The sequence below is a fragment of the Borostomias antarcticus genome (genome assembly GCF_949987555.1).
Source record: "Borostomias antarcticus genome assembly, chromosome: 24".
Lineage (NCBI taxonomy): Eukaryota > Metazoa > Chordata > Actinopteri > Stomiiformes > Stomiidae > Borostomias > Borostomias antarcticus.
In genome coordinates this window covers 16,096,073-16,111,072 of record NC_140257.1, presented here as the reverse complement: position 1 = coordinate 16,111,072, position 15,000 = coordinate 16,096,073, and the positions used below count along the sequence as shown (strand labels likewise).

Sequence of the window (15,000 nt, the reverse complement as noted above, 5' to 3'; positions counted from 1 at the left end):
TTAGCCTCTCTCACTCTGAAATGTAATTTAATGGTATTTATTGCTTTATAAATGTTCTTAGCCGTTAGACAAACATACTCCAGGAGCTTGTTTGATCGCCTTGTTGAGAGGGGTCAGGGAAGAATGTTTACAGCTCACTTATCTGGCCCCCGGGTGATTACTGTTTTTTTTTCTTCCCTCTGGAATATGTAGAGTGGGTCGTATGCCCACCTCCCTTGTTCTCTGTAAAGCTCATTGTGTTGCCTCTGGGTATGAAATGCGCTATACAAATAAAGCTTTGATTGATTGATTGATTGATTGATTGATTGGTGGGTGTAATTGTGCGGCGTGCGTCCCCAGGCCGTAGATGGGGGGTTGGTGGGTGGGTGTAACTCTGCGCCGTGCGTCCCCAGGCCCTGCAGGTGTTTGAGTCCCACGCGGGATGCCTGGGCCCCGGGGAGTTTAAGGAGTTCTCTCTGCCGTACCTGAGAGACATCGCCCGCAAGGTCAAGGACCGGCTCAAGGAGACCGGACAGGACATACCCATGGTCAGTACACACAGCGCAACACAACACACTCACACACAACACACAGATACACAACACACACACACACACAGCTGCATAACCACTGGCTCCATGGAATACTCTTATGTAATTACATATCCCATCAATAGATGGCGCCTATGGCAAATGTATATCTTTAAATTCATTCAGAGTGACTAGATCATGGAGTTTAAGTTGTATTTTTTGCAGACTATTCCACGCAGATGGTGCAGAAGACAAAAGCCTTCTTTGCCAACTCAGTCTGAACTCTAGGAACAGTCATAAGAATAGTGACCTGAGACCGCGACCCATAATGTCCATGTTTTCTGGTTAGAAAGACAGATAGATAACAGGGGAGTTTACCCAGAATGCACTTAGAGATAAAAACATACCAATGACAAGGCCAGAGTAATCACAGTTATAAAGTCCCTAAGAAAATATTCTATGAATTAGACTCCAAACCCTTCCTGTCCCATGTCCTGTCTCATCTCCTGTCCTCTCCTACCTGTCCTGTCTCCTATCCTATCTGTCCTATCTGTCCTGTCTCCTCTCCTACCTGTCCTATCTTCTATCCTATCTGTCCTGTCTCCTATCTGTCCTGTCTCCTATCCTAACTGTCCTGTCTCCTATCCTATCTGTCCTGTCTCCTATCCTATCTGTCCTGTCTCCTGTCCTGTCTCCTATCCTAACTGTCCTGTCTCCTATCCTATCTGTCCTGTCTCCTATCCTATCTGTCCTGTCTCCTATCCTTACTGCCCTGTCTTCTGTCCTGTCTCCTATCCTATCTGTCCTGTCTCCTATCCTATCTGTCCTGTCTCCTATCCTATCTGTCTCCTGTCCTGTCTCCTATCCTAACTGTCCTGTCTCCTGTCCTGTCTCCTATCCTATCTGTCCTGTCTCCTATCCTATCTGTCCTGTCTCCTATCCTAACTGCCCTGTCTCCTAACTGTCCTGTCTCCTGTCCTGTCTCCTATCCTATCTGTCCTGTCTCCTATCCTAACTGTCCTGTCTTCTGTCCTGTCTCCTATCCTATCTGTCCTGTCTCCTATCCTAACTGTCCTGTCTCCTGTCCTGTCTCCTATCCTAACTGTCCTGTCTCCTATCCTTACTGCCCTGTCTTCTGTCCTGTCTCCTATCCTATCTGTCCTGTCTCCTATCCTATCTGTCTCCTGTCCTGTCTCCTATCCTAACTATCCTGTCTCCTGTCCTAACTGTCCAGATCGTGTTTGCTAAAGATGGCCACTACGCGCTGGAGGACCTCTCCCAGTCCAACTATGACGTGGTCGGGCTGGACTGGACCATCGACCCACGCTCTGCACGGTACCTCCCCCCCCCCCCCCTCCCCCACGCTCTGCACGGTACCTCCCCCCCCCCCCCTCCCCAAACACACACACACACACACACACACGACACCGTCCCGGGTACCACAGCACACACAGTCACACACAGTCACACACAGTCACACACAGTCACACACAGTCACACTCAGGCCCAGTCAGAGTCCAGGAAGAGCCCAGGAGACGACGCGTGCCGGCTGGACTCAGAGGAGCCTCCCTGCGGCCGAGCGTCGAGAGTCTCCCCTCGCTCCCTCGCCAGGGCCCGGCGGTGACGTCCTGCGGGGGACTCGCGGGGGACTTGTGGGGGGCTCTCGTGGGAACGCGGGCGCCTCTGCTGACGTGGTGGATCGGTGGCTGTTGGCCTCTGTTCAGGGAAACACGTTGATCATTACTGTAGTTCTTAGACAGTCGAGGGGGCGAGGGGGGGGGGGGGGGGGGGGCGGGGGGGGGCAGCGTTAGGAAACATGCTTTCATGTGATAAAGGGGGCTGGAGTCACTGTGTTTGTCTCTCTCTCTCTCTCTCTCTCTCTCTCTTTAAAGATGTTGTTAGGTCACCAGTCAACAGTGTTCTGGCTTGAACGTCAGGTTAACAACCTTGTGTGTGTGTGTGTGTGTGTGTGTGTGTGTTTGTTTTCAGGAAGCGAACTGGAGGGAAGGTTAGTCTTCAGGGCAACATGGACCCATGTGCTCTCTACGCACCTAAGGTGAGGATGGATGCGTTTATATATGACGTGTGTGTGTGTGTGTGTGTGTGTGTGTGTGTGTGTGTGTGTGTGTGTGTGTGTGTGTGTACACGTACAACATAAACAGATTACTTGGAAAGGTCTCTACTGCATTAATCCAATTGCACTACTCTCTCTCTCTCTGTCTCTCTCTCCCTCTCTCTCTCTCTCTCTCCCTCTCTCTCTCTCTCTCTCTCTCTCTCTCTCTCTCTCTCTCTCAGGAGCGTATATCAGAGATAGTGAAGAAGATGCTGGAAGGTTTCGGTACCAGGGGCTACATCGCCAACCTGGGTCACGGCATGTACCCCGACATGGACCCCGAGAGCGTGGCGGCCTTCGTAGAGGCCGTCCACACCCACTCCCGTCAGCAGCCCAAGCGCAAATAGCAAATGCACCCTTTGTCCTCACCAGGGGGGGCGGGGGGGGGCGTTCAGGCATGCGAAACAACTCAGAGCACTCGAATAGAAACGTACCAGATGTAAATGTTATTAATGCACACATGCCCATCGAAACGTTGTTACAGTAGGGCTCTGTTTCTAACAGTTCCTCTCTGCAACATTCGATACCGTTGAACGCAGTCTTGTTAACGCTAACAGCTCCGAAAAACTAAACAACACAACAGCACTCCAGTTTCTACAATACACACCATCGTGTATACCTCAGACGCTGTTCTTATCAAATATATTTCAGGATTCATGTCTATTAGCCAAGGAAGGGTTACAATTCATTCATGTTTATTTATATAGATTATGTTAATACTATATTATAGATGTTCCCTAGATCAAGTGAATATTCCAAGGAAATGTATTTTTTAAGAGAAATGCAATCTGTTGTTTTTTCATCGGCGGTGGTGCAGTGTGTGTGTGTGTGTGTGTGTGTCTGTGTGTGTGTGTGTGTGTGAAGGGAGTTACATGGGACTGTCCTGGTGTATTTTTAAGTCGCCTGATTGGTCGGAAGAGCTGCTGATGTCAGACTGATGTACCACAACAGCTGGATCATGTGCCTATTGTTGTTTTTTTACTCTGTTTGACCTGAACATCACTATGTTTCTCAAATGAACAGATAAAATAGAAATACACACAAGCGATGAGTCATGTTCTTATTTTCTACTCTGTGCTGCCCCCCCCCCCCCCACACACACACAGACATCATTTATTTAATTTTATTAACCCTTTATCCCGGGAGTCCATAATACCAGGGTCTCTTTAACAATAGGTCAGTACAGTCCTGTCCCGTCCACTGCTCTGTACTACCTGGTTTCTCCACTAGGGGCAGAGAGAGGGATGTTCTTTTGATAGGGACAGAATGTTGTTTTGTTTTTTTACCAAACCTTATGGCACCCATCCATCCAATCACCACTCTGGCTTGCATCTGTTTCCATGTCAAACAATTTCCAAATTGAAAATCTAAATTTGATCATAGATTTGTCGTAAAACACGAGATTTGGGAAACGGTTAATCTGTAAATGGTGTTTTTCTGTCTGTATCTCTAAGCAGCAGAGATAAGTAGATCCCAGTAAATCCAGTTGTTTTTGTTGTTGAGACGGGCGGGATGGGGTTCCACAAAAACATCACATGACCAGGATGTGTTTGTCACGCCTAGGTCTGGTTGGATGGGGAGCAGGGCTAGGTAGGTCTGGTTGGATGTGGAGCAGGCCTAGGTAGGTCTGGTTGGATGTGGGTCAGGCCTAGGTAGGTCTGGTTGGATGTGGAGCAGGGCTAGGTAGGTCTGGTTGGATGTGGAGCAGGGCTAGGTAGGTCTGGTTGGATGTGGAGCAGGGCTAGGTAGGTCTGGTTGGATGTGGAGCAGGGCTAGGTAGGTCTGGTTGGATGTGGAGCAGGGCTAGGTAGGTCTGGTTGGATGTGGAGCAGGGCTAGGTAGGTCTAGTTGGATGTGGGTCAGGCCTAGGTAGGTCTGGTTGGATGTGGAGCAGGGCTAGGTAGGTCTGGTTGGATGTGGAGCAGGGCTAGGTAGGTCTGGTTGGATGTGGAGCAGGGCTAGGTAGGTCTGGTTGGATGTGGAGCAGGGCTAGGTAGGTCTGGTTGGATGTGGGTCAGGCCTAGGTAGGTCTGGTTGGATGTGGAGCAGGGCTAGGTAGGTCTGGTTGGATGTGGAGCAGGGCTAGGTAGGTCTGGTTGGATGTGGATCAGGCCTAGGTAGGTCTGGTTGGATGTGGAGCAGGGCTAGGTAGGTCTGGTTGGATGTGGATCAGGCCTAGGTAGGTCTGGTTGGATGTGGAGCAGGGCTAGGTAGGTCTGGTTGGATGTGGAGCAGGGCTAGGTAGGTCTGGTTGGATGTGGAGCAGGGCTAGGTAGGTCTGGTTGGATGTGGGTCAGGCCTAGGTAGGTCTGGTTGGATGTGGAGCAGGGCTAGGTAGGTCTGGTTGGATGTGGGGCAGGGCTAGGTAGGTCTGGTTGGATGTGGAGCAGGGCTAGGTAGGTCTGGTTGGATGTGGATCAGGCCTGGGTAGGTCTGGTTGGATGTGGAGCAGGGCTAGGTAGGTCTGGTTGGATGTGGAGCAGGGCTAGGTAGGTCTGGTTGGATGAGCAGGTCTAGGTAGGTCTGGTTGGATGGGGAGCAGGGCTAGGTAGGTCTGGTTGGATGTGGATCAGGCCTAGGTAGGTCTGGTTGGATGTGGATCAGGCCTAGGTAGGTCTGGTTGGATGTGGAGCAGGGCTAGGTAGGTCTGGTTGGATGTGGAGCAGGGCTAGGTAGGTCTGGTTGGATGTGGAGCAGGCCTAGGTAGGTCTGGTTGGATGTGGAGCAGGGCTAGGTAGGTCTGGTTGGATGTGGAGCAGGGCTAGGTAGGTCTGGTTGGATGTGGAGCAGGGCTAGGTAGGTCTGGTTGGATGTGGAGCAGGGCTAGGTAGGTCTGGTTGGATGTGGATCAGGGCTAGGTAGGCCTGGTTGGATGTGGAGCAGGGCTAGGTAGGTCTGGTTGGATGTGGAGCAGGGCTAGGTAGGTCTGGTTGGATGTGGAGCAGGGCTAGGTAGGTCTGGTTGGATGTGGAGCAGGGCTAGGTAGGTCTGGTTGGATGTGGATCAGGGCTAGGTAGGCCTGGTTGGATGTGGAGCAGGGCTAGGTAGGTCTGGTTGGATGTGGAGCAGGGCTAGGTAGGTCTGGTTGGATGTGGAGCAGGGCTAGGTAGGTCTGGTTGGATGTGGGAAAACGGAGATGAACTGAAAGGAATACAATAACAAAGGACAAATTAATCTGTTCGTTGGAGACGCAGAGCCGAGGACGCTGCCACGCTCAGCGAGGCTGTGACAAATGTGTGTGTGTGTGTGTGTGTGTGTGTGTGTGTGTGTGTAGGCCTACATGCATGGGCTCTTTACCTCATCCGGTGACAGCGAGGCAGCGTTATTCTTAATTGCAACAGTGAATCTGCCTCAGGAGCTGAAGTAGAATCCCCCAGGCCTCCTTAGAAAACTCCACCAGGGGAATAACAGCACTGTGTGTGTTAGAGAGATGGAGAGAGCTATTGTGTGTGTGTGTGCGTGTGTTGGGTGGAGGGGGGGGAGTCACACTCAATCTCTCAGCGAATCAGCAGGCCTGAAAATCCAATCTGCTTTGGGAGACAGTGGGCTGTACATCATCTGTCAGAGCCTCTGGCGCCATCAACGCTCCATCAACGGGCGCCATGGACACGGCCGCCCTGGCCTAGATTGATCTGGAATATTAACGTAGAGGGAGGGGGGGGGGGGGGGGTTGAGAGAGAGACCCCAAAACTGGACCGCATACGGGGGCAGGACTGGAAGAGAGAGAGGACAGGCTGGGGGGGGGGGGTCTCCTCCACGGGGGTGGGAGGTGCTGCTGGGGTGTCTCCTCCTCCACCGTCGCACGGAGCTCGGCGTAGAGGAGAGGAGGAGGAGGAAGAGGGGAGGAGGAAGAGGAGGAGGGGGAAGAGGAGAGGAGGAGGTAGAGGAAGAGGGGAGGAGGAAGACGAGAGGAGGAGGAGGAGGAGGGGGAAGAGGAGCAGCAGGAGGAGAGGAGGAGGAGGAGGAAGAGGGGAGGGGGAAGAGTAGGAGGAGGAAGAGGAGGAGGGGGAAGAGGAGGAGGGGGAAGAGGAGCAGCAGGAGGAGAGGAGGAGGGGGAAGAGGAGGAGGGGGAAGAGGAGCAGCAGGAGGAGAGGAGGAGGAGGAGGAAGAGGGGAGGAGGAAGAGGGGAGGAGGAAGAGGAGAGGAGGAAGAGGAGGGGGAAGAGGAGCAGCAGGAGGAGAGCGTCGTGTAGCCGCTGAGCTCTGAGCTCCGTTTGGTTCAGGTCATTATACCTTTTGTAAAACATGTAATAGACACATCCACAGTTACTGCCTATCTTCTACGACACGCACGCACACACACACACACACACACACACACACACACACACACACACACTCACACACACACACACACACACACACACACACACACACACACCAATTACTGGCTGCTGCTGGGGAAATCAGAGGCCCAGAACAAAGCTCTCCAAATCAGACTCCTGACAACTGTACTCTCTATCCCAGGAGAGAGAGGGGGAGAGAGAGAGAGAGAGAGAGAGGGAGAGGGAGAGGGAGAGAGAAGAGAAAGAGATAGGAGAGAGGGAGAGAGAGAGAGAAGAGAGAAGAGAGAGAGAGATAGGAGAGAGGGAGAGAGAGAAGAGAAAGAGATAGGAGAGAGGGAGAGAGAGAGAGGGAGAGAGAGAGAGAAGAGAGAGAGAGAGAGAGAGAAGAGAAAGAGTTAGGAGAGAGGGAGAGAAGAGAAAGAGATAGGAGAGAGGGAGAGAGAGAGAGAGAAGAGAAAGAGATATGAGAGAGGGAGAGAGAAAGAGAGAGAAGAGAAAGAGATATGAGAGAGGGAGAGAGAGGAGAGAAAGAGATAGAGAGAGAGAGAAGAGAGAGAAGAGAGAAAGAGATATGAGAGAGGGAGAGGGAGAGAGGGGAAAAAGAGAGCAGAGCACAGACTACGCACACTTTCTAACACACTCAGTTTCCACCCCGGCAGTAGACGGCTCTGGAGGACAGTAGAAGCCCAGGTTGTGTCCATATGAGGGGCGGAGGCCCAAATAACAGGGTACCCCCCCTCCCCCTCCCCCGGCCCCGCCCCCGCGGGCTCTTACTGAAGCCTGAAGCTCTGGGTCTATGTCCAAGACGCTTGCCTTCAGCGCACACACACACACACACACACACACACACACACACACACACACACACACACACACACACACACACACACACACACACACACTGCGGACACACACACTCTCTCTCTGCAACCTCGATGTCTCGTCTCACCTCAGTGCCCATCTCTCTCTCTCTCCCTCCCTCTCTCCCTCTCTCTCTCCCTCCCTCCCTCCCTCCCTCCCTCCCTCCCTCCCTCCCTCCCTCCCTCCCTCCCTCAGCTGAGGCAGGGGAAGAACAGCAGCCAGGTGGGAGCGCCAATTACTCCTCCATGTCACTTCAGCTACGCCAGCCTCTCCTTTACCAGCACCAACGCTCCTAAGCAGAGCTAACAGGGCGCTAACGCTCCTAAGCAGAGCTAACAGGGCGCTAACGCTCCCCAGCAGCGCTAACAGGGCGCTAACGCTCCTCAGCAGAGCTAACAGGGCGCTAATGCTCCTCAGCAGAGCTAACAGGGCGCTAACGCTCCTCAGCAGAGCTAACAGGGCGCTAACGCTCCTAAGCAGAGCTAACAGGGCGCTAACGCTCCCCAGCAGCGCTAACAGGGCGCTAACGCTCCTCAGCAGAGCTAACAGGGCGCTAACGCTCCCCAGCAGAGCTAACAGGGCACCAACGCTCCTCAGCAGAGCTAACAGGGCGCTAACGCTCCTCAGCAGAGCTAACAGGGCGCTAACGCTCCTCAGCAGAGCTAACAGGGCGCTAACGCTCCTCAGCAGAGCTAACAGGGCGCTAACGCTCCTCAGCAGAGCTAACAGGGCGCTAACGCTCCCCAGCAGAGCTAACAGGGGCCCCGCATCAATATACCAGCAGACAGCCAGAGTCCTCACGCACAGAGCACAGAGGCTCGCAGGCAACACACACTCTCACACACACACACACCACACACACGAGTGTGAAAACATGCATGCAAACGCACACACACACATACACACACTCTCTGGGGTGAGCGAACTGCTGCTCCCTGTCGAAAACATGAAGACAGCCCATCTGTGAAAAATTCCCTTCTGGTAAGGAAAGAGATAAACACACACACACACACACACACACACACACACACACACACACAGACGGGTCCCAGGAGCATTGTGCCTGTCTGTAGCAGCAGCCATGTTAGCTAGCGGGCCGTCACTCTGACTTGTGGCTCTTGGTGATGTTTACAGCTGTTAACAGACAAACTGCTGCTGGGAGACAAGAGAGAGAAACCACCCCTGCCCTCTCCCTCGCCGTCAAGCCTTTATACACCAACAGCTACAGTCACGGCACCAGTGTGACCGCAAAACGAACGTCCACCATTAGACCAAGAGGACACATACGGGGGGTACTGAATGCCAGAAGGGCTTCACTTCACACTCCAGGTTACTGTACTGATGCTGCTGGCGGGACAATTAATAAACGCATACTTTCATCCCAATGCATAGTATGCCACATGCATTATGGTAAAAATACCAGGATGTCCTACTGCATCTGGTCATATTTAGCAGTAGGCCTATGCAGGCCAGCACTTTTCTAGCTATTCTGACTGACAATCCTATGCGCAGCAGAAATGAGGTCACGTGTGCGAGTACACAGGTAGGTGCAGGCACACGCCCTCACAGGCCTCAAGGGGGGCGAGGGACCCTGCCGCCCTCACAGGCCTCAAGGGGGGCGAGGGACCCTGCCGCCCTCACAGGCCTCAAGGGGGGCGAGGGACCCTGCCCTTCCTCACAGGCCTCAAGGGGGGCGAGGGACCCTGCTCTTCCTCACAGGCCTCAAGGGGGTCGAGGGGCCCTGCCGCCCTCACAGGCCTCAAGGGGGGCGAGGGACCCTGCCGCCCTCACAGGCCTCAAGGGGGGCGAGGGACCCGGCCCTTTTCGCCTCTCATAGAGAAGTGCCTTTTTTCTGCAGGCTAAACCTTTTTTATGAGTACATTCCTGTTACACAGAACCTGCCCTGCCTAACAGATTTTGATTGAATCAAAATATCAGGTTGTAAAATAATTTGTTTCTCCCGGGCGATGCCTCTTTTTTTGTTGTCCTAGCTACCACAGGGCGCTCACTTTGAGAGATAGCTGGGTTGCTACATCCCCCCCCCCATCCCCCCCACCCTCTACTGCCACGACAAGCATAGCAGGTACAGTTATCACAAATGAACAGCCCATCTAATATAAGTAGGCCTACTTGTTGCCATCAGCTAATGTTTTATAATAATGGACAGCGACGAATGTGGTCAAATTTCAAGGGTCAAAGTTATGACCAGGTACTGTAGTATGTCTCAATTGGATGCATACTGTGTGCTAAGTACATAGGCTACTTCCCAGGGGCAGCTGTAGTACGTAGGCAACTTGTAGTAAAAAGTAGAAGTATGCGATTCGGAAAGCAGTGTTGCAAAGGGGTTCATTTGGAAATGCAGACAGAGACGTGTTTCACACTTTATTCATAGAAAAGCACTGAGATTCCAACACAAATTATATAAAATGGTAGTATCGTTACATAAATAGTCATAAATTTTCCTTTTATAGACATTAGCTCAAGAGGTCGCACAAACAAAACAAAAAAAAAGTGTTGATGAACTATACTTCTGTGGCAACAAATACTGGATACCTTTTTTAAGTCAGTAGCACAAAGAGACAACAAACACTTTTTCCCTTAAATTAAGAAGAAAAAAAAAAAGTATATGAACTAGTGAACGATCTCTACCAGCGATTATTACTCTCTCCTAACGTCTATGGACAGCCAAAACACTGGACCAGTTAACACACACACCTCCAGGATGGGACTGAGACTGAGAAGTTGTTCCTCTTCGTTTCGTTGCATCCACCCCGGCGCTGCGCCGTGCTCCAGGGGGGGCGTGGCTTAAGTGTGGGAAGGTGGGAAGCAAGGAAGGAAGGAAGGAAGGAAGGAAGCAAGGGTGGGACGGAGGGAGGGAACTCCGCCTCAGTGGTTCCGCGTGTTTCTAGAGACGTCAGGCAGCTCTTCATGTCAACTGAACGGAACCGACCGGGAAATAAAAGCTCAAACTACAACGGAGGAAACAAAGAACACAGATCCTCATTCTTCACTCTCCACTCGCTCCCTCCCGAACACAGGGTTGTTTTTCTTGTTTGTTTTGTTTTTGTTTGTCGTTTATATTTAGACCGTTGTTGTTTTTCAGGTCCTGTCCTGACTCTCGTTCTGAGAGAAGACACTAAAGGCTTGAATCCAAAAAAGAAAAATGTCCCCCTCTCTCTGCATCGATGGGTAAAAAGGCAAAAGTCTCATGTCCGACTCCCAGCATGTGTAGGCTGGCAACATACATTTACAGGCATGCTGGGTCACTGGCGGTCTGTCTCTCCGGGGGCGTGGCCGGCCCCCCTCGGTGGCCCCAGAGGGGGTTAAAGGACTTGGGGACAGAGGGTGACGTGGACCAAACCTTCAAGTGGTTCTGCATAGACTGGTTTCATCTCCACAACTGTACACCTCTGTTTCTCATCTCCAAACAACAACATGCTTCCTCTTAGAAAACACTTCACACAAAAAAAACAACCTATGAAGAGAAACATACAAATAATAATAATAGTTAGGCTATAATAATAGGAAGAAAATAAAAACAAGTTTGGGAGAAATGTACACAGGAGCACCTGAGAATGTCTGTCCTCTGTGATCTCTCAATCCCAGCCCACCACAACAAATTCAAGTATCCCAAAAACAAAATGAAAAACATAGTCATTATAAATAATTATAACTTTACAATTTTCTGAATTGACACTTTGATATTTACAATATGTTAAATGCTTAATGCTACTACTTTTTGTTGTTTCCTCATGTGATTTCCCTGAGAACTGAGTTAAGCGTCTCTTCTCGTCTCATCCTTATTTTTTATTTTCGTTCTCAACACAACGTTGTTCCTACCGGAGGGCCCAGAGTCTCTCAGGGTGCTGTCCAGGGGGGGGGGGGGGGACGACGAGGGGGCGGGGGGGCGAAGCTCACTAGCTCTCCTGGAATGTACAAGCCAACATTGAACGGTTTTCACTGCCCAAGACGAATCTTCGCCACATTCTCAATCTATAATCACAATAGTTTTTGTATCTTAAACATAACAATGCATCTGCGTGCCAATATTCCTCCCTCGTTCACACACAGTTCCTAACGAGTGATAGATCATTGCAGACAGAATATGTTGAGGGGGTACGTTTTTGTTGAAGTGCTTGGTGAACAACAGTACTACCGCTAAAGTTCAAACTGGGACTGTCGTGTCAAAAACACATTGCCGCAGGGTCAGAGGGGTGGGCGGAGCTAAGCTTGGCTGCAGAATCACCGCGACAACGGGCACATTGTGTACATGTACGCGTTAATACACGTTGGGATTTCAAACACACTAGATGTTTTATTTCGTCCCTCAGCTAAAAAGAGCCCCGACCCACACACCTGCAGACTTCTCAGCCAGATCCACACTCAGATAAGCTGGCCAATCTGTTGCTCTGGGATCGACTAATCTATCGCTCTGGGATCGACTATAAGCCCTGATCAGAAGGAGCACTGTTGTCAGGAACGTCTGCGCGCCCAACGGCTGTCACATACACCCAGGGAAGGAGGAGAGAGGACTGCGGCGTTGTGAGTGGCTCACTTTAGGGCTGGGGGCCTGTGTACCAGTTGGATCTTGGGTAATGGAGTTCTGGCGCGACGCACGTTGTAGTTCAGCGTCATCTGCACTACCGCGCCCTGAGCGAGAGGCGTCTTTAGTTTCACTTAAAGCTGACTCTGTGAATACGACAGAGGTACGACAGTAGCACTGTGTGTCTGTGTGTGTCTGTGTGTGTGTGTGTCTGTGTATGTGTGTATTTTTGGAATAACAAATTCCTGTCCTTCCCAAACTCAGTCAGAGCTGAAAGCGTTCCCTGGCTCAGAGCCTCGTGCGTACGGACGCCATTTGGTTTTTGTCCTCATGTGCCACCTCAATGTTTTCTTACATCTGGTTTCTTTCTCAGACTAAATTCACCATGTCTGGGGGGAAAGAAAAACCACTCCAAAATGTTTTTAGCGTTTCTGCTTTCCCCTCTGCAATCTTCACCTTGGTAGAGCCGTGTGGTCAGCCATTTTTTTTTTTAGGGTTTTTCCCGCTCACAACAAGAAACAAAGCAACCTAGCAACAACAGTAAGACGCTTTCCAAAACAAAACGGACAAAAGAGACGAAAATGAAAAGCTTAAATAACGAAACAGAGTATTAAAGTCAAAGTCCAAGAAGCGTTCCCTAACAGTCTGCCCCCACGTAGAGGCTGCGCGCCCGGGGGGGGGAGGGTCAGCCGAAACGCTCGCGCACCAACATCATCAGCTTCTTCTTGCCCTTGTAGATCTGTTTGAGGTTGTCTATGAACTGGGCGAACTGGATGTGTCCGTCCTGCGCCAGGAGGAAGGTCTCGCGCGCCTTGCTCAGGAACTCGATGAACTCGCCGTAGTGGCGCGGGCTGATGTGCGTTAGCCGCGAGTGCGTGGTGTTGATGTAGGCGCTGATGGTGGCGTCCAGCAGCTGGCGCAGCGGCGCCTTGTCCGTCGACATCAGCTTCCCCGAGTTCCGGCGCCCGGGGATCCCGGCCAGCCCCGGCGCCGTCATGGTGCAGCGCCGCAGGATGTCCGAGAGCACGGTGGCGCAGTGCACGCTCTTCACCACCAGGGGGATGATGGCGGCCAGCTCGTTCTTGCCCAGCGAGTGGCTGAGCGCGCACGCCCACAGCACGTCGTTGATGGCCGGGTGCGTGTCCTGGTTGTACGCCAGGTTGAGGTGCGCCATGGCGAGCGACGCCAGCTTGAACGCGCGCAGCGGGTAGCCGCGGTGCTCCATGTAGCGGGCGATGGTGAACAGCTGCGAGTACGTCATCCCGGTGGACGCCGCGTCGATGACGATCTGGTACGCCGTCTCGAAGGCGATGTGGTCCTTCTCGCAGAGCGTGAGGGCCGACAGGGCGCAGTTCTGCGGGTCCTTCATGGCGCACTGCAGCGCCAGCGTTCGGGCGCACGCCGCCAGCTCCTCGCGCTGAGGGTAGTCCAGGCCCAGGCGCAGCACGGTGTTGTGGGACATGACGGTGGCGGCGACGATGCTGGTGGCCTCGGTGGGCTGTGAACAGCGTGTACCAGCCCTGCAGGATGCTGACCAGCGCCCGCAGACCCACCTCGGTGGCGCAGGTGACCAGCCAGCGGACCATCTCGCGCCGACGCCAGTTCAGGGTGGACAGGGTCATCCTCATCACCTGCGGGTGGGGCGGACAGGCGGGGGGGGGGGGTGTTAGGTTTTGGCGAAGCTACGTGAAAACGGGCAACCGTTCACAATCTGTCTCTCTCACACACACACACACACACACACACACACACACACGGGTGCGCTCACACACCCTCTCTACAATACATGTGCACGCACACAAACACACACACTCCTCCATCTACATGCACACACGCACGCACACACACACCCTCTATAATCCACACGAGCGCGCGCACACACACACTACTCCACTCTAGCTTCCTCGTTACACACGCACACACACACGCACACACACACACGCAGCGTTGTGTACCTGCAGACCCAGCTCCAGCGCCACGTTGAGCAGCGTGATGTCGGGGGGGCTGTCGGCGGGCGTGGCGATCTTGAAGGCGTCCTGGGCCAGTTTGAAGATGAGGGAGGAGGAGTGGATGTTCTTCTGGATGGCTTCCAGAACGGTCCGCAGCCTCAGCATGTCACCTGGGGGGGGCGGGGGGGGGGGGGGGCGTCGGGTTAGAAACGTACAAACCTCACATGCATCTGAGTTATGATGTTCGTGGCCAAACTCTCGAGATTCAAGATCCGTTTTTTATTGGCCGTGTATATCAATCAAAGCTTTATTTATTTTATTAGCATGTATATGGTTCTCACACACTAGGAATGTGACCAGGCTTAAGGCACAAATGCCATTTACATACTAGTATTACAGGATGGAGAGAGGTGAGTGTGTGTGCAGTGTGTGGGCAGACTATAGTGTGAGGTATACAGTGAGTTCTGTTGAGGTGTGGGAACAGAGAGAGAGAGGGAGAGAGGGAGAGAGAGAGAGAGAGAGAGAGAGAGAGGGAGAGAGAGAGAGAGACAGAGAGAGACCGTGCAGGGAGGCCGATTCCCCCGTTTCATGATTGGCTGTTAGAATACAGTGAAAGCGTGTTGCGCCTGGCTCCGCCCCTAAGCCCAGGTTTTGCGCCCCCACGACTCTGGACTCTCACCAAGCACGGTTCGTTTCACACGGTCGGGACGGCCCACTGTGTGTGTGTGTGTGTGTGTGTG

The 15,000-nt window shown here is 52.5% G+C and overlaps 2 protein-coding genes across 3 annotated transcripts in view; one reads left to right on the top strand and one right to left on the bottom strand.

Annotated features, from left to right (window-relative positions):
• The window catches only part of urod (uroporphyrinogen decarboxylase), a 7,591-nt gene extending 4,606 nt beyond the window's left edge, over positions 1–2,985 (top strand). For both annotated transcript variants that reach the window (XM_084457963.1, XM_084457964.1), the window contains exons 7-10: positions 393–527; positions 1,744–1,844; positions 2,499–2,565; positions 2,805–2,985. In XM_084457963.1, the coding sequence (XP_084314089.1) occupies positions 393–527; positions 1,744–1,844; positions 2,499–2,565; positions 2,805–2,969 (468 nt within the window). In that variant the 3' untranslated portion in view covers positions 2,970–2,985. The remainder of the gene's footprint in view (positions 1–392; positions 528–1,743; positions 1,845–2,498; positions 2,566–2,804) is intronic.
• A 7,321-nt stretch (positions 2,986–10,306) lies between these two features.
• zswim5 (zinc finger, SWIM-type containing 5) overlaps positions 10,307–15,000 on the bottom strand; it is a gene marked incomplete at its 5' end in the record, with an annotated part of 15,243 nt that continues 10,549 nt past the window's right edge. Inside the window, 3 exon segments of the mRNA XM_084458327.1 lie at positions 10,307–13,809; positions 13,811–13,942; positions 14,267–14,430. Of these exon segments, the coding sequence (XP_084314453.1) occupies positions 12,997–13,809; positions 13,811–13,942; positions 14,267–14,430 (1,109 nt within the window). The 3' untranslated portion in view covers positions 10,307–12,996.